This window comes from Panthera uncia, chromosome A2, assembly GCF_023721935.1.
Source record: "Panthera uncia isolate 11264 chromosome A2, Puncia_PCG_1.0, whole genome shotgun sequence".
Taxonomy (NCBI): domain Eukaryota; kingdom Metazoa; phylum Chordata; class Mammalia; order Carnivora; family Felidae; genus Panthera; species Panthera uncia.
Window position 1 is genome coordinate 157,771,108 of NC_064816.1, and position 23,142 is coordinate 157,794,249.

The window sequence follows — 23,142 nt, forward strand, 5'->3', positions numbered from 1 at the left end:
ACCCAGTGAGCCACCCAGGCGCCCCTGCTTTGTTATTTCAAATGGAAGGTGTGTTTTTGTAGGAGCTATAAGGTTAGATCCCATTACAGGATGAATTCCCCCAGATACAGACTCTGGCCTGGAGCTCCACATGCAGCCAGGAGAGCAAGACTTTCTAGGGACGGTGGGGCCCTGGTGCAGCTACCTGTCCCACAGGGAAACCCTGAAGTCAGGTGGGGACCAAAGGCCAAGACAAAATGAGAAGAGAGAGTGTGTCATGATGGAGAGAGGGAGAGTGTGGACCAGAAGCTTCTGGCCTGAAACTCACCATGGGGGAGAGGGAAGGAAGGAGGTCTGGGCCGTGTGGCTGTCAGTAGGTCGCGGGGCTGGTGGGGAGTCCCGGAGCACAGTCCTGCCTCGAGGCCCAAACGGCCCTGCTCTGCCTCTGCCCCCAATACGCACGTGTGCTTCGTCCTTGGCTGGAGTCCCCGGGAGGCCGTGGCCTTGGGGTGAATACTGAGCAGATCCCGAAGATTGGGAAGCTGTCAAACGGCCCCTCCCTGCAGGCTGTCTTGAAGGGCATCGCCACATCCAGTCTCTGTGGTCACATGACCTCCTCTCTGTGTCTGTGTCCAAATCTCCCTCAGATTAAGGGCCCACCTCCTCCAGCAGGACCTCCTCCTAACAAATCCCGTCTACGACAATCCTATTTCCAAATACAGTCACATTCTGAGGTCTTGGGGGTTAGGACTTGAATATATCTTTGGGGGACACAATTCAACACACAATACTACCAGAGAGTTTGGGATGGGGTTGTTTTGTTTTTGTTAAGGAGAAAGTCTTGTTAATTTTTTATTTAGAAAAGTTTCAAACCCATAGAACACTTATATAAAGATCCACGAGATGTTGATATCTTACAATACCCTCTCCACTCACACACATACTCTCTTTCCCTGCCATCCCTTCCCCTACACACACACACACACACACACACACACACACACACACACATTACTTCTATGTCTAAAAGTAAGATCGGGGCGCCTGGGTGGCTCCGTGGGTTGAGCGTCCGACTTCGGCTCAGGTCATGATCTTGCAGTTTGTGGGTTTGAGCCCCGCGTCAGGCCCTGTGTTGACAGCTCAGGGTCTGGAGCCTGCTTCAGATTCTGGGTCTCCCTCTCTCTGCCCCTCCCCTGCCCATGCTCTGTCTTGCTCTGTCTCAAAAATGAATAAAACATTTAAAAAAAAAGTAAGATCAGCTTATACTTCTTTTTTGAACTGTTTTCTTATATTTTGCTTTACTAGACTTATAGAATGAATTGTATGTTTCTCGCCCTGCCTCTTATCCCTTTTTCTGAATATCTATGTAAAACAGATGATTTGTGTTTGGAAAATTCCGTAAAATTGTCCTATAAGCTGTCAAGGCACTGGTATCTTTTTTGGTTTCCTCTTTCATCCCGGTATTTTTTTTTAAGTTTATTTATTTATTTTGAGAGAGAGAGAGAGAGAGAGAGAGAGAGAGAGAGAGAAAATCCCAAGCAGGCTCTGCCCGATGTGGGGCTCAAACTCATGAACCATGAGATCGTGACCTGAGCCGAAATCAAGAGTCCAACGCTTAACCGACTGAGCCACCCAAGTGCCCCTAATCCAGGTATTTTTTTTAAGGAGTGAATTTTAGAGTTTTGAAACATAACGGATGTTTTAAACTGTCTTTTAATTGTTGAGTAATTCATATTGTGAAAGCTTAATTCATATTGTGGGTGGAATTTGTGGCCTGTTGTTCTGTTGAGATTTCCTTTGTGTCTTAAAGCTGGGTCAATTTTTCAAAATATCTATGTGGATTTCCAAAGAATAAATTTTACCTTTGTGGCCGTAGGTTCCACATATGTCTAATTTTGTTTTTCTAATACTCTATATTCCGACCCATCTAACTGGGCTCAACCCGTACATTTCTGATAGACTTGTATGAAAATCTTCACCGGTGCCTATGGATTCGTCTATTCGTTTCTCCTCACAACTTGGTCCGTGCTTGTTGTCTGCCCATCTACCTGTATTTGCCTGTCGCCCCCACCGGTGACGTGGGCTTGCTCCCAGGTTTGAAGCTCTGGGGTCCTGCGGTGCGGGCAGGTGAGGCAGCCGCTCGGGGCCCCTCATTAATTCATTCGTGTATTCACTCGTCCAGTCCAGGATTCATCCAGCCCCTGTTATGTGCTACCCATGCACGTTTATTCTTGTTTTCTTCATTGTATCAACTCTCGTGAGATAAATGAGACCCGCTGAACCCATGAAGTGACCGTGTCCCTGGCGGAGGCCTACAGATCCGTTCCCCGGCTGTCACTCAGACTCAGCCTCTTACCCCTCTCCCCTCGCCCTACCCCGGATGCACTGGCCTTCTTACTCTCCTCAGACACCCCAGTCGTACTCCTGTCTCAGAGCCCCGGCGCATGGTATCGTCCCCCTGGGATTCTCGTCATGTTTCCACGTGTCCTGCTACGTGACTTTGTTCAGTTCTCTGTTCAAAGGCTACTCTATCAGAGGCCTTCCCAAAGCAACCCGCATAAAACAGCAAACTCCTATCTCTCTCCATCATCCTTACTCTGATTCTTCTTCATGAACGTAGCACCCTAGGATTGTCGCTACCTGTCAGCTTGTCTAAGTTGGTGGTTCTGCCCACAGGATGACACGAGTTGTCCGTAAACTAGGTGTGGAGACAGAGCTGCTGTGGACTCTATGTTGCCCCCCCCTCCCAGAAATGAAGGAGAAATGGCTGGGACTGGGGAGAGACCTCCATCGGGAGAATCAGAAGGCAAGGGTTTTGCAGACAAGGAGGAGAGAGCCATCGTCACATGGCATGAATCCAAAGGGAAGGGGATTTTAGTCTGCGTGGGAGCAGGGTCGGTGCAGCTCGGGGCAGCCGTGGGTAGGTAGGAAATGCCAGTGTTGTCCGGGACCCAAGAATTCCTGCCGTTGGCGAGAACGACGAGCTTCCTATCTGGAACGTCCGTAGGGGAGGCAACATCTTCTAGACAGGGTCAGGGTGTACGTGAGGCAAGAAGGCTGTAGGAGAATTTTGTGGGGACAGAAATTAGCGTAGAGAAATTTACTCTGAATGAGGGACCCTTGGCAAAGGTCAGAGGGTGGTCCGCAGTGGAAGGAAAGGTTTCAGGGAACAAATACAGGGCAGCCGCGGGGGTGAGAACACGGGACAGGATCTCTCACTGAATTGGCTTGGACGGTCAAGAAGCAGCCAAGAAGGCAGAGATGAGGTGTTGACTTCAACTGACATCCTGAAAGCAAAGCTTTAAAGTCTAGCGCGGCGTCGAGAGCTGGCATTGGTGCTGGACATTCACAAGGAAGGAGAGACTTTGGTTGTCTGGCGTGGTGGACAGAATAACGCCGTCCCGCGAGGAGGTTGTCCTAATCCCCCCAGGGTCTGCTAGCATGGTACCTTTTGTGGCACGTGTGGCCAGAAGTAAACGCCTCGAGGGACTCTATTATTTGATGATGCTAAATTATTTTTCCATTCTACTGCTGAATCCCATTCTGGTCATTTCCGTTTGGGGCTCTCCCCAAATACACAAGTACTCAAATGCCCGTCTCTTGGTAGATATGGGCAGCGTTTCCACAGAGCATGGATCTAGGAGTGGAACTGCTTGGTTATGGAGTTATACACAGGTCCCGACTCACCAGGTAATGACAGACTAGTGATAATCAAATAATAGAATACTTCAGTAACCGTGAATGGCCTACACTATACACGACTACATGGATGAATACCTATCGTTTTGAAGGAGCAAAAGAAGCTAAATGCAAAAGAATAAAGTTGGAAAATCAGCAAGACTAAAAGACAATGTGTATGGATGCGTAATTTGATGAAAAACTGAAGGAAAAAAGACCGGGAAGCTATTGCCATAAACACCTGGTTAAACAAAATTTTTTTTAGATGTTTATTTTTGAGAGAGAGAGAGAGAGAAACAGGGCGTGAACAGGGGAGGAGCAGAGATATAGGGAGACACAGAATCAGAAGCAGGCTCTGAGCTGTCAGCACAGAGCCCGATGGCAGGCTCGAGCTCACAAACCGCGAGATCATGACCTGAGCCGAAGTCAGACACTCAACCGACTGAGCCACCCAGGCGCCCCCACGCCTGGTTAAATCAGCGTGTAGAATCAGGTGGTAGGAGCTGGGGAACAAAATCCTAGGACGCTATGTTCTAGGTTTTGATGAAGGGGTAGTTATATTTGTGTTGGCTTTATGATACATCATTAAGTTCTACATTTATATTTTATCTCTTTTTTTGGTATACATGTTTCTTGCAACTAAAAGTTGTGAAATAAAAAATATGAAAATGTTAAAATTAAGGGCCTTGAGATGGGAGATTAGCCCGGGCTATGCAGGTGGGCTCACTCTGACCTTGGGAGCCCTTACGACGGGAGGACCTTGCAGGCGGTGGGCAGAGAGGGTCAGAGAGCTGTGCGGGACAGTTCCGTCCTCTGTGGTTGGCCCTGAAGATGGACGAGGGGACCTAGGAATGCAGGCAGCTTCTAGAAGCTGGAAAAGACATGATGCTCCCTTAGAGCCTCCAGGAAAGGTCTTAGCTCCACCGACACCCTGATTTTAGCCCAGGAAGACCTGTGTTGACTACATGACCTACAGAACTATAGGATCATACATTTATGTTGCTGTAAGCCACTTGGTGGTAAAGAACTCCAGTATATGGAGAAGGAGACCTCTCTCTGCAGGCGGTTGGCCTGGAATTGGAGTGCGGTAATTATCTGACTTCCTGGCAGTTCTGTTGCTTCTAGAATTGCAGCCGCTCAGGCTGATTAGGCAGTTTTACAGATGGATGCAGAGGGGTCGTGGTTTTGGGGAGAGGGACCCTAGAGCTGAGCTCTGCAAAGGCAGCCATACGGAGGGCGGTGGCTGGTTCTTGGCCACAAACAGCAAAGGGAGGCCACGTAGGACCATGCAAAGAACACTGGGTTTCAAGCCAGAGCCTGGGTTTCGAGATCTTCACATGCTCATTGTCAGCAACGGCAGTCTGGGCAAGTCACTTCTCTGAGTCTCGGCTTCCCAACACGTGATGTGGGGACAGTGGCATCTTACGTGGTTGTTGCCATGATTAAATGAGGTAATTCGGAACATTCCCTTCTCTAGCAGTAAGTGTTAAACAAAATGCTCAGCATACACTGACTAGTACAAATAAATTCATAAAATATAAATTTTGAATTTATATGCTCCAGAATGATAACAAAATACATACAGAAAAACTAGAAGAAACTCAGGGCAAAAGTAATAAAAGTACAGAATAGCAATGGTGAAAAGGCTTTGGGAGGTTTTAGAACGCACGAGCCTCATTGCCAGTGAAAGAGGTTACATTCCCGAAAGATCAGAGATTTTCTCCAGCCCCCAGACCTCAGGACTCAGACCCAAGAAGTCGATTTCTGCGGGGGTAGATTGCATCACAGTTCCAGGCTATGGGAATGTAGCAAACAAACAGAAATTAGAAATTCAAGTAGGATAGTCACTTGAATTGTTTGGTACAAGAGCCGAGTGGCTATGTTTAACAGATTTACAGTGCGGATTAAGTGAACATGCTTAGATATTTTACCAGAGTTGATCATTTCACTCAAGCACAAAAAGATTCTCTGTAAATTCCCCACCCCTCCAAAACATAATTTGCATACCACATTCTTTTTTTTACCACATTCTTAAGTATTTTTTTAAAAAAGTTATTTAAGATAAATAAAATATAATGAACTATGTTTAAAATTGTTTTTAAGTTTATTTATTTTGAGAGAGACTGAGACAGCGTGAGCAGGAGAGGGGCAGAGAGCAAGGGAGAGAGAGAGAGAGAGAGCGAGAATCCCAAGCAGGCTCCATGCTGCCATCGTGGAGCCCGATGTGGGGCTCAAACTCACGAAACTGTGAGATCGTGACCTGAGCCGAAACTGAGAGTGGGACGCTTAACCAACTGAGCCCCCCAAGCGCCCTGAATGAGCTATGCTTAAATGTAAAAAATGCAGAAACTAAAGACAGGCGGGAAAGAAAAGGAAATGAAGGAGGAGGAGGAGACTTCGTGAGGTCAACATGGCATTTGTTGTTTTCTGAAAACAGAGCTGGCCGCCAGGGCCCCTGAGAAAGTGTGGATCTTCTGGCAGCGGGCAGAGAGCAAGCCTCTCCTCAGGAAGATGGATTGAGCTATCAGGGGTCGTTTGTACAGCCCACACACATTCTCTGGGAGGGAGCTGGGCAAGGTCCTTATCAGGTGGATTTGACCTCACGCCCTTCACTCACTCTAGACCCTGCGGAGAAGTTGGCTTAATCTGGGAAGATGCCAATCTGGGATTAGATGGGATTCAGATAGTCGAACAGGCTATCTCTGTAAGCACTAAAGAGTATTCTCCTTTCTTTAACTGAACCAACAGAAGCTGAAGATCCCCACGGAATATTCTTGTGAGTGTAGGACTCAGCCAAGAGGCACCCCATGCCCCTTCGCCCTCGTTATGGCGTGTAAATTTCCCCATAAAATGCTTTGCGATGAGTGTAAAAACCGTGAAGTTCATTGGAATGTAGGTGTCGGTAGCTGATTCCCACATGCTTCCCAGTTTAACTCAGAACGAAGAGAAGCTCGGTATGGCACATTGAATAATCTCAAATTACTTTGCATTTGCTGTCTTTCTGGGTCATTAACGTTGTCAAAGTTTAGGGGGGAGGGGCTAAATGGGTAGCAGCACTAAGGAATCTGCTCCTGAAATCATTGTTGCGCTATATGCTAACTAATTTGGACGTAAATTTAAAGAAATAAATAACAAAATTTTAAAAATTTTGAGTAAAACCATAAAAAAATTGCCAAAGTTTAAAATATTTAAATCTTTCCGTGCCAGGGGTATACTGCATATGACAAATAGCACACCACAAGTCAGCATGGGAAGGAAGCCCTTTCCGTTGTCGCTGCCGTGATGGGGCAGTTATTTGGGAGGTAATTAGTAATTTGGGAAAAATTTTCATCTTCGTCTCATACCATAACTCAAATAAGTTCCAGTTCTATCGTTAATTTTAGTTTTTAAAATCAAACCATTAAATCGTGATAAGAATTTAAAAAATAAAAAAAAAACCCTCAATCAGTACTCATCTGTTCTATGAATAAAGTAGAAATTTCGAAGCTTAAACCTGAGGGAAAGAACAGAGCTGACTCCCAAAACAGTCACACGGTTGTGGACAAAGAATGATACAGTGAAATAGCTCGAGACTAGGAGACTTAGTACCACTTTCACAGGAAAACAGTTAATATTCTCCGTAGGTAAAATGTATCTACAAAGCCGTTAAAAAACCAAACAACCTATGGTTCCAAAACCTGAATGGACAAAGAATATAAGCATTTCGTTTACAAATCGCTAATCACCTGAAAAGAGCCGAACCTCACTAGCTATAATTTTAACAAGATTTTTGATTGTTTTAATTGAGATATAATCGATACATGACGCTGAATCCATGTTAGGCATATCACGTAACGATTCGATACACATATATATTGTGAAATGGTCACCACCTGGTTTAGTTAATGTCCATTACCTCGCGGAGTTACAGTTTTTTTTTTCTCTTGTGCTGCAAGAACTTCTAAGATTTACTCTCTCAGCGGTTTTCAAATACCAACACGGCGTTGTTAACGATAGTCACCATGCTGTTCCTTACATCCCGGGGACTTATTTATCTTAGAACTGGGAATTTGTACGTGTTGACCACCTTCACCTATATCGCCCACCCCCTACCTCTGGCAACTACCCATCTGTTCTGACTCTTAAGAGTTCAGGGTCTTTTTTAGATTTTACACATAAGGAAGATCAGACGGTATTCGTCTTTCTCTGACTTAGTTCACTGAGCATTATGCCCTCGATGTCCATCCATGCCACCAGTGGCAGGATTTTCTTCTTTTTTTATAGCTGGTATTAAAATAATACCCCATCATGTACATACTATAACTTCATCCTTTCGTCCTTCGATGGACACCTTCGCTTGTTTCTATGTCTTGGCCATCGTCAATATGCTGCAATGAACACGGGGGTGTGGACATCTCTTCAAGATAGTGATTTCATTTTCTTGTGATGCATGCCCAGAAGTGGGATTGCTGGATCACGTGGTAGTTCCGTCTGTAATTTTTTGAGGAGCCTCCGCACTATCTTCTGCAGTGGCCGCACCCATTTACATCCGCATCAAACAGGGCACAGGGATTCCCTTGTCTCCGTATCCTCACCAACACTACTCATTTCTTCTCTTTTTTAGTAAGAGTCATTCTAACCGGGGTGAAGCGACAGCTCGTTGTGGGTTGGATTTGCGTTTCCCTGATGATGAGTGATGTTGAACCCCTTCTCACGTACCTGTTGGCCATTTGTAGGTCTTCTTTGGCAGACGTCATTTTTTTCAATGTTGTGAGATTTGCATAACGTGATATTAACCATGTTGAAGTGAACAGTTCAACAGCACTTAGTACATTCATAGTGATCTGTAAGCCCACTCTCTGTCCTGTCCCGAAACATTTGCGTCACCCCCGAAAGAAAACCCCATTCAGCAGATTCTCCCCACTTTTCCTTCTCTCGGCCCCCGGTAGATTAGTAATCTGAGTTCTGTCTTTAGATTTACTTATTCTGGATACTTCATGTAAATAGAGTCATACCTTTTGTGTCTGGCTTTTTCATCCAACAACGTTTTGGGGATTCTTCTACAGGTAGCATGTATCTGCCCGTCATTCTTTTTTATGGCCGAATCATATTCCGTCGTATAAATATACCTTAGTTTGGTTCTCCATTTATCTGTGGCTGGACATTTGGGCTGTTTTTACCTTTTCACTGTTGTAAGGAGTACTTCTAGGAACACGGTCATACGTGTAGTTGAATTCTTTTGAGTGTGTACTTAGGAGTGGAATTACTGGGTCGCACAGGAAGTCTACTTTTTGAGGAAGTGCTAAGTGTTTCTACAGCAGCCGTACCATTTACATTCCTACCAGCCAGGGAGAAGAGTTGCAACTTTTCCACATCCTTGCCAACACTTGGTTATTTTCTGTCTTAAAAAAAAAAATTCTAGGGACGCCTGGGTGGCTCAGAGGGTTGAGCCTCTGACTTCAGCTCAGGTCCTGATCTCGTGGTCTGTGGGTTCGAGCCCTGCATCAGGCTCTGTGCTGACAGCTTGGGGCCTGGAGCCCGTTTCAGATTCTGTGTCTCCCTCTCTCTCTGCCCGTCCCCCGCTCATGCTCTGTCTCTCTCTCTCAAAAATAAATAAAAGTTAAAAAAAGATTTGAAAAAAATTCTAGGGGCGCCTGGATGGCTCAGTCGGTTAAGCGTCTAACTTCAGCTCAGGTCATGATCTCATAGTCCGTGGGTTCGAGCCCTGCGTCAGGCTCTTTGTTGACAGCTCAGAGCCTGGAGCCCACGTCAGATTCTATGTCTCCCTCTCTCTCTGCCCCTCCCCTGCTCATGCTATGTCTCTGTCTCTGTCTCTCTCTCAAAAATAAACATACATTAAAAAAATTTTTTTAAAAATTCCAGCCATCCTTGTAGAGATGAATTGGTATCTCACTATGGTTTTAATTTGCATTTCCTTAACGACTAATGATGTTGAGAATCTTTTCATGTGCTTGTTGGCCATTTGTAGATGGCCTCTTGAGAACTGGATGTTAATTTTTCACCTGTCAAATTAGCAGACATGCTTTGAAAATGTTAATGTTGGGTAATATTATAGAAGCTATTTGAAGTGAAAAATGCAAAGTGTTGAACACTGTGTGTACTTCCCATAGTAGGAAAAATTAGATGTGTTCAAAATGGGACTCTTTATAAGTTTATTTATTTATTTTGAGAGAGACAGAGACAGCGTGAGTGGAGGAGGGGCAGAGAGAGAGAGAGAGAGAGAGAATCCCAAGCAGGCTCCGCACTGTCAGCACGGAGCCTATCATGGGGCTTGAACTCACAAAACGGTGAAATCATGAGCTGAGCTGAAACCAGGAGTCGAACACTTAACCAACTGAGCCACCCAGGCACCCCAAAATGGGACTCTTTAAAAAAAATGTTTATTTATTTATTTGGAGAAAGAGAGAGAGAATGTAAGTGAGGGAGAGGGGCAGAGATAAGGAGTGAGATTTTTTTTGTTTGTTTATGTTTATTCAGTTTTGAGAGAGAGATAGAGCATGAGCGGGGAAGGGGCAGAGAGAGAGGGAAACACAGAATCTGAAATGGGCTCCAGGCTCTGAGCTGTCAGTACAGAGCCTGATGTGGGGCTTGAACCCATGAACCATGAGATCATGACCTGAGCCAAAATCAGGAGTTGGATGCTTAACTAACTGAGCCACCCAGGCACCCCTGGATATCTCACATTTTGTTTATCCATTCACCCATTGTTGGACATTTGAGTTATGATTTTTTTTTAAGTTTCTTCTTTCTTTCTTTCTTTCTTTCTTTCTTTCTTTCTTTCCTTCCTTCCTTCCTTCCTTCCTTCCTTCCTTCCTTCAAGAGCACGAGAGACAGAGGGAGAGAGAGAATCCTAAGCAGGCTCCGTGCTGTCAGTGCAGAGCCCAACTCAGGCTTCAAACCCACAAACCATGAGATCATGACCTTAACAGAAATCAAGAGTTGGACACTTAACCCAATGAGCCACCCAAGTGCCCCTAAGTTATGACTTTTTTACTCTTAGGAAGAATGCTGCTATGAACATTCATGGGCAAGACTTTGTATAAACCTGTTTCTTTTCTCTTGGGTATGTGTGTACCTAGATGTAGAATTGTTGGGCTGTATAGCAAGTGTATGTGTAACTTTTGAGGAACGACCACGTAAGTTTTGAAAGAGGTTGCAACATTTTACATTGCTATCAGCGACTTCTAATTCCTCCACAATCTCATCCACACTTGTTATCCTCTGCCTTTCTGATTTTAGCTATCCTAGTGGATGTGAAGTATTCTCTCACTGTGATTTTAGTTAGCATTTTCCTAATGGTTAATGATGTTGAGTACCTTTTCGTACGTTTATCAGCCACCTGTCCGTCTTCTTTGGAGAAATGTCTATTCGAATCCTTTTTTTTTTTTTTTTAAGACTTTTATTTTATTTTTGAGGTGGGAAGGGGCAGAGAGAGAGGGAGAGGGAGACTCCATGTTCAACACAGAGCCCGATGCAGGACTCTATCCCACTACTGTGAGATCATGACCTGAGCTGAAATCAAGAGTTGGATGCTTAACTGACAGAGCCACCCAGGCGCCTGTATTCAAATCTTTTGCCCATGTTTTAATTAAGTTGTCATTTTGTTATTGACTTGAAAGGGTTCCTCATATATTCTGGACGCAAGTTCTTTATCAGATATGTGATTTTCAAACAATTTCCCCCATTCTGTGGGCTTTTTTCAACCTTTTTATGGTGTCTGTTTAAGCACAAAGGTTTTTGATTTTGATGAAGTCCTACTTATTTTTTGTTTTGTCACTTCTATTTTTGGTGTCACATCTAACCTGAGGTCAGAAATGTATGCCTATATTTTCTTCTAAAAGTTTTATAGTTTCAGCTCTGACCTTTTTAGGTCTGTGATTGATTTGACTTAATTTTTGTGTTTTCTATGAGGTAGGGGGTCCAACTTCATTCTTTCTCATGTGGGTGTCCAGTTGGGTCAGGGCTGTTTATTGAAGAAACTATTTTTCCCCCATTGAATTGTCTAGGCACCCTTGTCAAAAATCAATTGACCACAGATATTTGGTTTATGTCTATGACCTCAATTCTATCCTTTGGTCTTTATGTCTTTCCTTCTGACAGTATCATATTGTTTTATTATTATAGCTTTGTAGTAAGTTTTGAAATCCAGAAGTCCTTCAGCTTTGTTCTTTTTTCAAGATTGTTTTAGCTAATTTGGGTCCTTGCCTTTCTCCACGAATTTTGGGATCAGTTTCTGCAAGAAGAACCAGGTATGATTTTGATAAGGATTGTATGAATCTATAGATCCATTTGGGGATTATTACCATATGAATAATATTAACTTTTCTCATCAAACATGGGCTATTTCTCATAACTTCCTATGATTTTATGTTGGCTGCAAGAAAAAGTCTGAACTCTGCACCTGAATTTTGAGGTCCCTTCCAATCTGAGCTCATCTAATGTACTTTAGCAACATGTTTTCTTTACTTTGGCCATGCCAATTTTCCCCATGTTCTCTAAGCAGACACTCATTAAAGCTTGAACTCAAGAACAAAAATGGTTATGCATCGGGGCCCCTGGGTGGCTCAGTGGGTTGAGTGTCTGACTTCAGCTCAGGTCATGATCTCGTGGTCCATGGGTTCGAGCCCCACGTTGGACTCTGTGCTGACAGCTTGAGAAAAACCTTTTTTATAAGTTTCATTTATATTGAGAGAGAGACTGTGTGTGTGTGTGAGCAGAGGAGGGGCAGAGAGAGTGGGAAGGAGGGAGGGGGGGGAGGGAGAGAAAGAGAGAGAGAGAGAATCCCAAGCAGGTTCCAAGCTGTCAGTGCAGAGTCTGATGCGGGGCTTGAACTCATAAACTGTGAGATCATGACCTGAGCTGAAACCAAAAGCCGTTCACTTGACCAACTGAGCCACCCAGGTGCCCCCCACCTACTTCTTTAGAATCTTCAAACTACTCTCTAACCCACAGTTCACTAACTTCTTCTGAACTTCTATGACACATCATGGCCCACATTTTTGCACAAAATAAAGTATGAGTTTCTAGTCCCAACCCACCGCCAGTGAAATGGAATGCACCATAAAAGCCAAACACATAGTAAACGCTCAACAGGTACTCCTTGCATTGAACTGCGATCTGGGTCGTCGGATGTTTCGTCCATATGCACTAACACTAGCCTATTCTTGCCTCCCCAGGGGACATTCTGGTGTTCCTGGATAGCCACTGCGAGGTGAATAAAGTATGGCTGGAGCCCCTGCTGCATGCCATTGCCAAGGACCCCAAAATGGTGGTGTGTCCTCTGATAGATGTCATTGATTCTGTGACCCTAGAATACTGGCCCTCTCCTGTTGTAAGGGGTGCTTTCAACTGGCACCTACAATTTAAATGGGATAATGTCTTCTCTTATGAGATGGATGGACCAGAAGGACCCACTCTACCCATTCGGTGAGATTCCTTCAGGTGACGGGGAAATATCATATATGTATTGAGACATGGTGGCGGGGGGCGGCGGGAGAAGCTTTCAGAGATTATTTTTTCCATCTCTTGGGCTTAATGAAGAGAAATATTTTGTCATTTATGTTGTCTCTAAAGATCTATAATAATAGAATTTGGTAGATTTTCAGTTTCTCTGATTGGAAATGAGCATCTCACCCTCGTTAGGAACACTGCCATGGGGGCGCCCAGCTGGCTCGGTCAGTAGAGTATGTGACTCTTGATCACAGGTGGTGAGCTTGAGCCCCATGTTGGGCATGGAGCCTACTTAAAAGGAAGGAAGGAAGGAAGGAAGGAAGGAAGGAAGGAAGGAAGGAAAGAAGGAAAGAAAGAAAAAAGAAAGAAAGAAAGAAAGAGAGAAAGAAAGAGAGAGAGAGAGAGAGGGAGAGAGAGAGAGAGAAAGAAAACACCACCATGGATAGTGTCCCTCTGGTTTCAGGTGTCCATCTTTAGAAGGTGGCCATGGTTCTCAGGAGCAAGTTGTATGTGGTCAATGAAGCAAATGCTAGTGCTGTGGATAGCTCAGCAAAAGTAGATGTCTTTGCTAAATTCATATATAAAATATTTATCTCAGTGCTTTCATCAGTAATTTTATACAGATGAATATGATTTTCCTTGATTATTGGTCTGGGAAAATGTATTTCTACGTGTGAGAACAATTTGATGTTGGGACTTTTAACTGCATCTATGAGGCTATTGCTGGAGACTTCCTCCAGGTCACTCCCCACATTTCCTGAAAACTCTGACGCCAGCCTCCTTCTCTTCTTTTACTGCTAGCCTCTCTGTTTCACAAACCACATGAGTCAATTTTCTAACACTATAGCTTAGCAAGTCCTTGATCTTTGTCTCTAATTTAACTAGAGCTGTTGACCTTATGCAAGCTGCTTAACCTCTTTGCACCTTATTTCCTTATGTGTAAAGTCTGGATAATGATATGTTACAGGGTTGTTAGAGAATTAAATGACTCACTGTATATCAAAGCTTAGAGCAGTATCTGTCCATCATAATAAGTACTACATATATATTAGCTATTTTATACCTGTTAGCTACTATTATTCCTACAGCCATATCCTGTACCTTTCTTTTCTAAATTACCGGATATCGTCTCTTTGGCCACAGCCTGGGATGTTCCTAACTTTTTCCTGCTCTGCTCCGCCCACACCTCCCCCTGGACATCATCAGGATCCCCAGTTCTTTGATTTCTGCTTTTACTGTTCACGGTTTCTTTCTTCTTCTGTGGCCTAGACTTTCTGATCTATAAATTCACGGTTCTTCTTGCCAATACCTTCAACTGCCACATCCCTCTCCCCTTCTGCCACAGTAGCCCTGCGAATCTCCAACTCTGGACCAAGCCCGCCATCTGTTTTTTGTTCCTTTAAGAGACGTGAACTTAACGCTTCTACACGTTGATAGTTTCAGTCTCGTGCTTCTCCACAGTCCCTTTACTCACTGCTCCAAGTGGGTTTTCCAAACCTTATCACTTCCCTTGATCCCAGTACCTATCCCCACCCTGAGCCCCTGCCCTTGGTGACGCAATTCGAGGATGAGATAAGGACTAAGTCGGGAGGAATAACCGGGGAATTATTTAGTACCTTACTCTGGAACCATAATGAAATGCTACATAGCCATAAGCATGACCACACCTGCAGTCTCCCACTGCCTACTCTAACCCAGTGATTAACCCGCTCCAGGTGCCCCATCCATTGTGACGACTCGCAACCACATCTGTCCATCCCTCTGCTTGTCCCCATGGTCCAGGCCCTCACTGTAAGGAACAGTCTGGCCTGCAGGCTGTCCTCCCTCAGGCCGATCTCTCTCTGGCTACATTCATGGTTCTTAAAACTCCACCTTGCCCGTGTCACCCGATGTCTTTCCATTGCTTTTAGGATAATAGATCCCTTCACGTGCCTTCCACTGTGTTATGACTCTGATCTTTGCTCTGCTCCAGCCATCACTTGTTAGCTGTTCAGGGCTGCTGTGTACAGCTGTATAGGCTGTGTACTGCTCATCTCCAGAAGGTACTGTTCACAAAGACTAGAGGTGACTGGCATCCATGGAGTTGTGCAGTAAGGTAGCCTCTGCTGGGTCTGTTACTTCAGTTTCAGTACCTTCACCTGTGAAATGGTGATGATAATAAAACACATGCCTCTCTGATTTAGTGAGGAGATTAAGTGAGAACCACCTGGAAAGAACGTAGCTCAAGGCCTGACACAGGGGAAGCGATCAGCATACATACTTGCTGTTGTTACTGTTAGAGACTTCGAAATGAAAAGGGACAAAGACACATTTTATTTAAATAAAATGGAACGTGGGGGTGCCTGGGTGGCTCAAGTCGGTTGAGCATCCAACTCTTGGTTTCGGCTCAGGTCATGATCTCACGGTTCGTGAGTTCGAGCCCCACATCGGGCTCTGTGCTGACAGCATGGAGCCTGCTCGGGATTCTCTCTCTGCCCCTCTGCCTGCTCATTCTCTCTCTTTCTCTCTCAAAATAAATAAACTAAAAAAATTTTGAAATTAAATAAATAAATAAAAGGTCGTGCGTAGACATCTTAATTTACTGAAAAAAAAAAATAAACCATCGATCTTTGGAGTTCATCTCAAAATGAACTTATTTAATTTAAAATGAAGTATTCCATTTACAAAAAAGATCTACATAATTTTGTAATGTTTCCATATTTCACACATCAGGCGTGCTTTAGGCTCTAAAAATTTTACTAGGGAAATTATATTCCTGATAGTCGCTGAGTAGTAATGTTTTTTGAATTCTAATACACTGTTAGCATACACATAGTCACACGTGCTTTTTGAAAACAATCTGACAATATACATTAAAAATCTTATGTTATTCTTTAACGCAACACTCCCACTTCTTGAAATGTTTCCCTAAGAAGTTAAGGAGAAGTAAATCAGAGACACACATTGTACCAACATTCATATCAGTTAGAAAATAAAAACAACATAAACGTTCAATATTAAAATGGTTAAAAACTATATTCATACTCTGTAGAATATTATACAAAGTTTTTGAAAGCTAATGTAAAAGGAAAATTCTCACAATAGGCTAAATAAAAACTCAGGCCATAAAAAACAGTATGATACTAATTATTTATAGAATGTATATTGTACATACTAACTTTTGACTCCCCAAAAACTTAACTACTAAGAGCCTACTGTTGACTGAAGTCTTACTGATAACATAAACAGTCGATTGACACGTTTTTTTTTTTTTTTAACGTTTATTTTTGAGACAGAGAGAGAGACAGAGCATGAACGGGGGAGGGGCAGAGAGAGAGGGAGACACAGAATCAGAAGCAGGCTCCAGGCTCCGAGCCATCAGCCCAGAGCCTGACGCGGGACTCGAACTCACGGACCGCGAGATCGTGACCTGAGCTGAAGTTGGACGCTCAACCGACTGAGCCACCCAGGCGCCCCGATTAACACGTTTTAAATGCCACGTGTATTACATACTGTATTCTTACAATAAGCTAGAGCAAAAAAAAATGTTAATATCAGAAGGAAGAGAAAATACACTTACAGTACTGTGCTGTATTTATCTAAAAATCCACATGTAAGTGGACCCACACAGTTCAAACTCATGTGGTTCAACGCTCGACTGTTATATCATAAGGATAATGTATGATAACGTAAGAAAAAGTCGGTAGTTTTAAAGGGTTAAAAGGAAAAATGAATTTTAGGTATTATCCATGGCATTAATTAGCATTCACATCTGAAGATACATTTCTTCACATTTGCAACAGCTCAAAAAAAAAAATGTAGATGCAAGGAATTTTGGCAAACTTAGAGGAAGCAAGGAGAATTGTGGCGTTGAGCTCACACCAGTGGCTCCCCCCGCAGCTTCCCCAGGGAGGGGACGTGCAGGGGTGCGGGGAGATCACCGCTACCAAGGGACGTGCCCCCTGTACTCCACCCGGGGCCTTTTCAAGGACGCATCACGACATTTTATCCTTTCTCCCGGTGTCTCAGACGTGCCTGAGTTAGCACCACGACTCAACGTTTCTCCGGTAAGACACACGCATGTGCACACACACACACACACACACACATGCACACACTTCCCAGCGGTTTCGAGATATTTTTTTTTTTTAGAATAAAAGCTTTCCCTTTCGAAAGGGTGTAACTTGGGTTCTCTGAGCTGCAAGTATTTTTTAACCCTATTTTCAACAGAACCTACAGCCTAACTTTAAAGACCCGTTTGTGAACCTGCTTCAGTTACCAGTTTAACAACTCTTTGCTGCCAGACACTGTGGTCACAACAGAAAACGTGGCCTTTGCCCTCGAGGGTGTAGAGTCCAGTGCGAAGGAAGTCGGGTAGAGATGTAATTTCAATGCAACGCTGTGGCAGCGGGGCCCCCTGGCTTGGCCAGGATCACGGTGACCCAGGGCGCAGACGGCGCGGGTCGCATCTGGCCCACCAGATGAGACCGCTCCTCTCGAGGCCCACCGTTTCCTCTCCCAATTACAAAAAACAATCTTCCTTTATCGGCCGCCTCTCCTTTCCTCTGCTCTCCTTTGCATTAAAGCCTCTTAGAAAAAGCTGGCTGTGTCACGATCTCCAACTCTGAACTCTGGTGTCTCAGACTCGCTTGAATCTGGCTCTGCGCCCCCACCCGCTAAAACGCGCTGGTGGTCTTCCCGTGTCAGTGCCGCGCTGGTTCTCAGTCCTCACCTCGGGGCCCATCGGCAGACGGTTTTCCTGTCTTCCTCCTACACCGGTGGCTCCGCTTTCCCTCTCTTCCCTCCGACCTCTTGCTGTCACGGTGCCCGGGACGGTTCTTCGTGGTCTCCTCCACCCCCCCCCCCCCCGCCCCTCGCTGCCAGAGTGCTGTGTATCCGCCGTATCTTGAGGACTCCCAAAGTTATGTCTCTGCCCCCGGCCACTCTCAGAGTGCCAGACGCTTCCATGCACCTGCCTACTGGCGTCTCCCCTAGAGTGAATGGAGAGCTCACTCATGTCCCCAGCTGAATCTTCCCCCCAAAACCTGCCCACTCGGTATCTCCATCTCAGTGCAGATGTGAGGTCCCCGGGCCAACACGCTGGAGTGAGCCTTCACCCTTCTCTTCTTCCTTCACCCCACCCCCCACCTGTAAGCAAACCTGCTGGCTCCCGTCCTCAAAATACATCAGACACTGGACCACGTCCCGCTACCTTATCCACGATTCCATCGTCTTTCTCTGGCACCACTGCAGCGACTAGTGTCCCTCCCTCCACCCTGGCCCCCCGCACGAGCTGGGATCTTGGCCCGTTGATGCACTAACTTCCCCCTAACACATCACAGGTGCTTCATGTGTACTTTTTCAAACATGAACGAATAAATGAACTTGAAATTATTTTCATACTACTCAGTTCGGTGTTATTGGGCCTTGCTGTTGTGGGACAACAAAACAAAACAAAACAAAACAAAACAAAACAAAACAAAAAAGATGCTTTGTAACTTCATGGTTTTCCCAGAAGTAAATAGTATATTCACTTAACGCACTTAGAAAGGGAGATCTGTAAGCTCTGCTCCCCAAGTCAAGTAGTTATCTCCAGGGGAAACTCACATTCTAAAGATAATGTTCCCTTTTAAGAACAAGACAACATTTGGGGCGCCTGAGTGGCTCAGTCAGTTAAGCATTCGACTTTGGCTCAGGTTGTGATCTCACAGGTCATGAGTTCAAGCCCCATGTCAGGCTCTGTGCTGACAGCTCGGAGCCTGGAGCCTGCTTCGGATTCTGTGTCTCCCTCTCTCTCTGCTCCTCCCCTGCTCATGCCCTCTCTCTCTCTCTCTCTCTCTCTCTCTCAAAACTAAAGAAACTTTAAAAAAAAAAGAAAAAGAAAAAGACAACATTTAGAATATATAGCTTACACAATTTGGTGAGAGCTAAGTGGAAAGTTACTGCCTACTTTTAGGTAGTTATGGCTTCAATTTACTAATTTTACATTCAATGTAATGTATATCCATCAAGTTAAATATACATTAACTTAACGATTTTGGTATTAATATCGTCATTTTCTAGTTTTCATGTTATTGCTAACATTCACCGTAATTTTGGCAAAAATCCATAATGGCTGAACCTGTGATTTAATATTTATGTATCCTTTTTAGGTCACCTGCAATGGCTGGGGGAATTTTTGCTATAAATAGACATTACTTTCATGAGATCGGACAGTATGACAAGGGCATGAACCTCTGGGGAGCAGAAAATTTGGAGCTTTCGTTAAGGGTAATTCAGACTCTACTTTCTAAATAGTTCACTTTGTACAGAGAGAGTGAAAGCTGACGTCAAGTCCAGAGGCGTGCCGTGGTATTTATGCCCCGTTTTCCCGCCTGAACATCCGGTACCGTTCCCGCATCACATGAAATAAAGGATCTAGGGGGCTCCTTGCAAAATTTGACAATAGTAAAATATCAGCTTATATTACTGTATGCTGTTTTATTTCTAACGTATGAGGTGTTGACCTAATGCAATATTTTTATTTATTTGTGAAAACTCTATTTTGTTACACCGATTTTCTTGGTGGTTGTGGTGCGGTAGAAATAACAGAATTAGACGGTGGCGGACTCGGGTGCCACTAACTCTGTGGGCTATCTTAGGCCTCGGTTTCTCTATCTGCAAGTTGAGAGGACTTGGTAGGGGACGTCTGGGTTGGTCTTTCAACTCTTGAATCCCGGGATACCTGCTACAGCATGGTGGACCTTGAAAACAGTATGGTGAGTGAAAGAAGTCAGACACAAAAGGCCACATATTTATATGACTAAGTCCGGCCCTAGGAAAGGTGCAGCCTAAGCAAATCCATAGAAACAGAAGGTAGGTGAGTGAGTGCTGATAGGTCCCAGGGCTCTTTGTGAGGTGGTGAGAATGTTCCAGAATGAGAGAGTGGTGATCATTGGGCAACCTTGTGAAAATAGTCATTGTATACTGTAAAAGGGTGAATTTCTTGTGGAATGTGAATTACATCTCAAATGTGAACGTAGATTTGGCTTGTAGATATTCCCGTGATATTAGATCAGTGGACGTTAGACGTCAGAATGGGTCCCAGCTCTGTAGGATCCTTGGTCAGCACCCAGTAAATAGGAATAAATGTAAATGCCATTCTCAGGATTTTGTGAATATTTGTTTTTTTTTTTAATTAAAGTTAATTTTTAAAAATTAAAAATAAATATATTTTTAAGAGAGAGAGTGCGCGCGCACGAGTGAGAGAGGGGCAGAGAGAGGGAGACACAGAATCTGAGGCAGGCTCCAGGCTCTGAGCTGTCAGCGCAGAACCCAGCACGGGGCCTGAACTCACAAACTGTGAGATCGAAGGAGGTTGCTTAACCGACTGAGACACCCACGCGCCCGTTTGTTTATTTTGTTTTAATCCCAGTATAGTTAACACACAGCGTTATGTTAGTTTCAGGTGTACAATATAGTGATTCAACAAGTCCATGCTTCACCCTGTGCTCATCACAACAGGTGCACTCCTTGAACCCCGTCACCTGTTCAACCCACCCCTTGGCCCACCTCCCCTCTGATGACCAGAAATTTGTTCTCTAGAGTTAAGAGTCTGTTTCTTGGTTTTCTCTCTCTCTTTTTTTTTTTTCCTTTGCTCATTTGGTTTCTTAAATTCCAATTTTGTGAAGATTTAATGAAATAATTGGGGTAGAGAATAAAGTACAAGGTAAATATTCCTGGAGAGAGAGGCTGAAGAAAACACTAAGGTACTGTTCGGATATTTATGGTGTGTTTATCATAGATAAGTTTTGGCTTTTGACTAAATTCTAATAGATTTTTATAACGGCCACTTTGAACTGTGCATGAAAATCTGGGCTGTGCGCTCACCCTGATCACCCTTAATTTTTCTCACTTTTCTCTGCCTTGTTTGTCTCTTGCCAACAGAGACAACCTGGTGTAGAGGAAACAGCTTAATCAATGACTAAATTCAAATTCTGGTTGAGCTTTAGTTTCCTTGCGGGTAAAATGAAAAAAAAAAAAAAAAGAAAAAGAAAAAGATCTTTAGTACAAAGCTGTAAAGACAGATAATTTATGGAAGCTACTTAATAAGTGACAGCTATAATTATTCTTTAAATGTTGCCATCTGTTCTTTACATTCTGAAATCATCTGCAGAGATCATGCTTGGAACTGCATATATTTTCTTAGGATGCATTAAAATGTTTACTGTAATTGCTTTTTTTGTGTTTTCTTTTTCTGACTTTTTCTCTCCCACTTCCTTCCTTTGGCTTTGTTCACTGGCTTAGTGTTCTTTTAAGCACAGACTTCTTTCATAATGCTTCAGACACTTTATTGTGAATATAAACACATCTAGAGCAATACATAACATACTTTGGCAGTATGTTGTGAGCTGATTATTTTTTATTGCTTCTCCCCCGCAACCCCCGGCCCCAGCCCCAATCATTTGTTCCCTTTTGATGCAGGCATTATTTTAGAATATCCAGGCCTTTAGTGCTTTTCATTGGTTGGTTGATTATTCCCTGTTTTATTACATCGCTCTTTGTGAATATGGTATATGGGCTTTCCCCCTTTCAAGACCTAATATCTTAATGAGCACATTGTTTGTCTCAGAATAAAATCAATTTTGTGAATGATAGATACGTACATATTTGAAGAGGGGGTGTCTTCCTTTTTCTGGCTCTCTCTTCCCTCCAGATAGCCAATAGCAGCTAACTTATTATTCAAAGGTACTAATTATCCTTGCTTCAGTATCGTCGACTGCTCCGTTCCTAATGGCCCCTTCATATTTTTTTAAGTGTGTGTGAGTCTCTCTTCTCACAAACACGTAAGTTAATAAATAGCTAGAGAGCTCTCTTGACATCACCAGCGGTCTCTAACTGAGATAAGGGGCCCTGTCTTTCCTGATACGAGACCATTGACACCTGTACGTTCGTCTCCGTTCCTCACTCTTCTTTCCAATAAATCAGCATCCTGGCGGCCCTCAGCACTCGGGGACATCCCTCAGGGAACTGTCACCCATTTAATATTGATGTCCCTAGTGGACGGCTTTGTTCTTCTATGTACTGGAGGTGGCTGCAACATTTGGCACTCTAGAACAGTGTTCTGGTTCCTCCTCCATAGCTCTGTTGCTCTCAAGTTTCCTCTGCAGGAATTTCTTCTGTGCATCTCTGAAGCGTGGGTATTCCCAGGACTGTTATCTTATCAGCTGTCCCTTCTCCCTCCATGTGCTCCTCTGGGCTGACTTAATATAGTGCAGTATTTCCTTATCTGGTGGGAAAGAACCTCAGTTTTGAACTGATAGCCTCCCACAGGCAGCGCACCTGCTCCCAGGGAGACCTGTGGGCTTCCCATGATCCAGAGACTAAAGAGACAGCACCTGGCAGGGCAGGTCACCAGGACTGGGTGTAGCACCTCCGTGCTGACCGGCCAGGGGCCGTGGCATACCTGTATCTACTCCCGAGGCCGTAGCTAACACCTGTATGGTGACAGTACCCAGATCTGTATTTTGCTAGGTTAGACTCTCTCAGGAGTTCTGGTTAGAGTCAACGTAGCCGTCATTTAAGGGACACCTCCTATGTGAGGCTCTGCCACATGCTGGGCATTCGGAAGAAGGCACAACCCTTGCCCGTTCATTCATTCGTTCGTTCGTTCATTCACTCAACAATACTGAGAACCCGTTATGCGCAAAGGGCTGTGCCTTGTGTGCAATGCAGCCTCATGCAGTGCAAACGTGGCTTCCGATGGCTTGGAGCTTCCATTCTGTTGAAGTAGAGAGAGATGATTAGGTTGTTTGTTTTTTTTTAATTTTTTTAATGTTTATTTATTTTTGAGAGACAGAGAGAGACAGCATGAGCAGGAGAGGGCAGAGAGAGAGAGAGAGAGAGAGAGGGAGACCCAGAATCCGAAGCCGGCCCCAGGCTCCGAGCTGTCAGCACAGAGCCCGATGCGGGGCTCGAACCCACGAGCCGTGAGATCATGACCTGAGCCGAAGTCAGATGCTCAACTGACTGAGCCACCCAGGCGACCCAATGATTAGGTATTTTTGATACGTACAG

General features: G+C 44.3%; 1 protein-coding gene across 4 annotated transcripts in view; it reads left to right on the plus strand.

The window, feature by feature from the left end:
* The window catches only part of GALNTL5 (polypeptide N-acetylgalactosaminyltransferase like 5), a 56,446-nt gene that overhangs the window by 21,997 nt on the left and 11,307 nt on the right, over nt 1-23,142 (plus strand). For all 4 annotated transcript variants that reach the window (XM_049643110.1, XM_049643109.1, XM_049643108.1 and 1 more), the window contains 2 exons: nt 12,834-13,083; nt 19,239-19,356. In XM_049643110.1, coding sequence (XP_049499067.1) covers nt 12,834-13,083; nt 19,239-19,356 — 368 coding nt within the window. The remainder of the gene's footprint in view (nt 1-12,833; nt 13,084-19,238; nt 19,357-23,142) is intronic.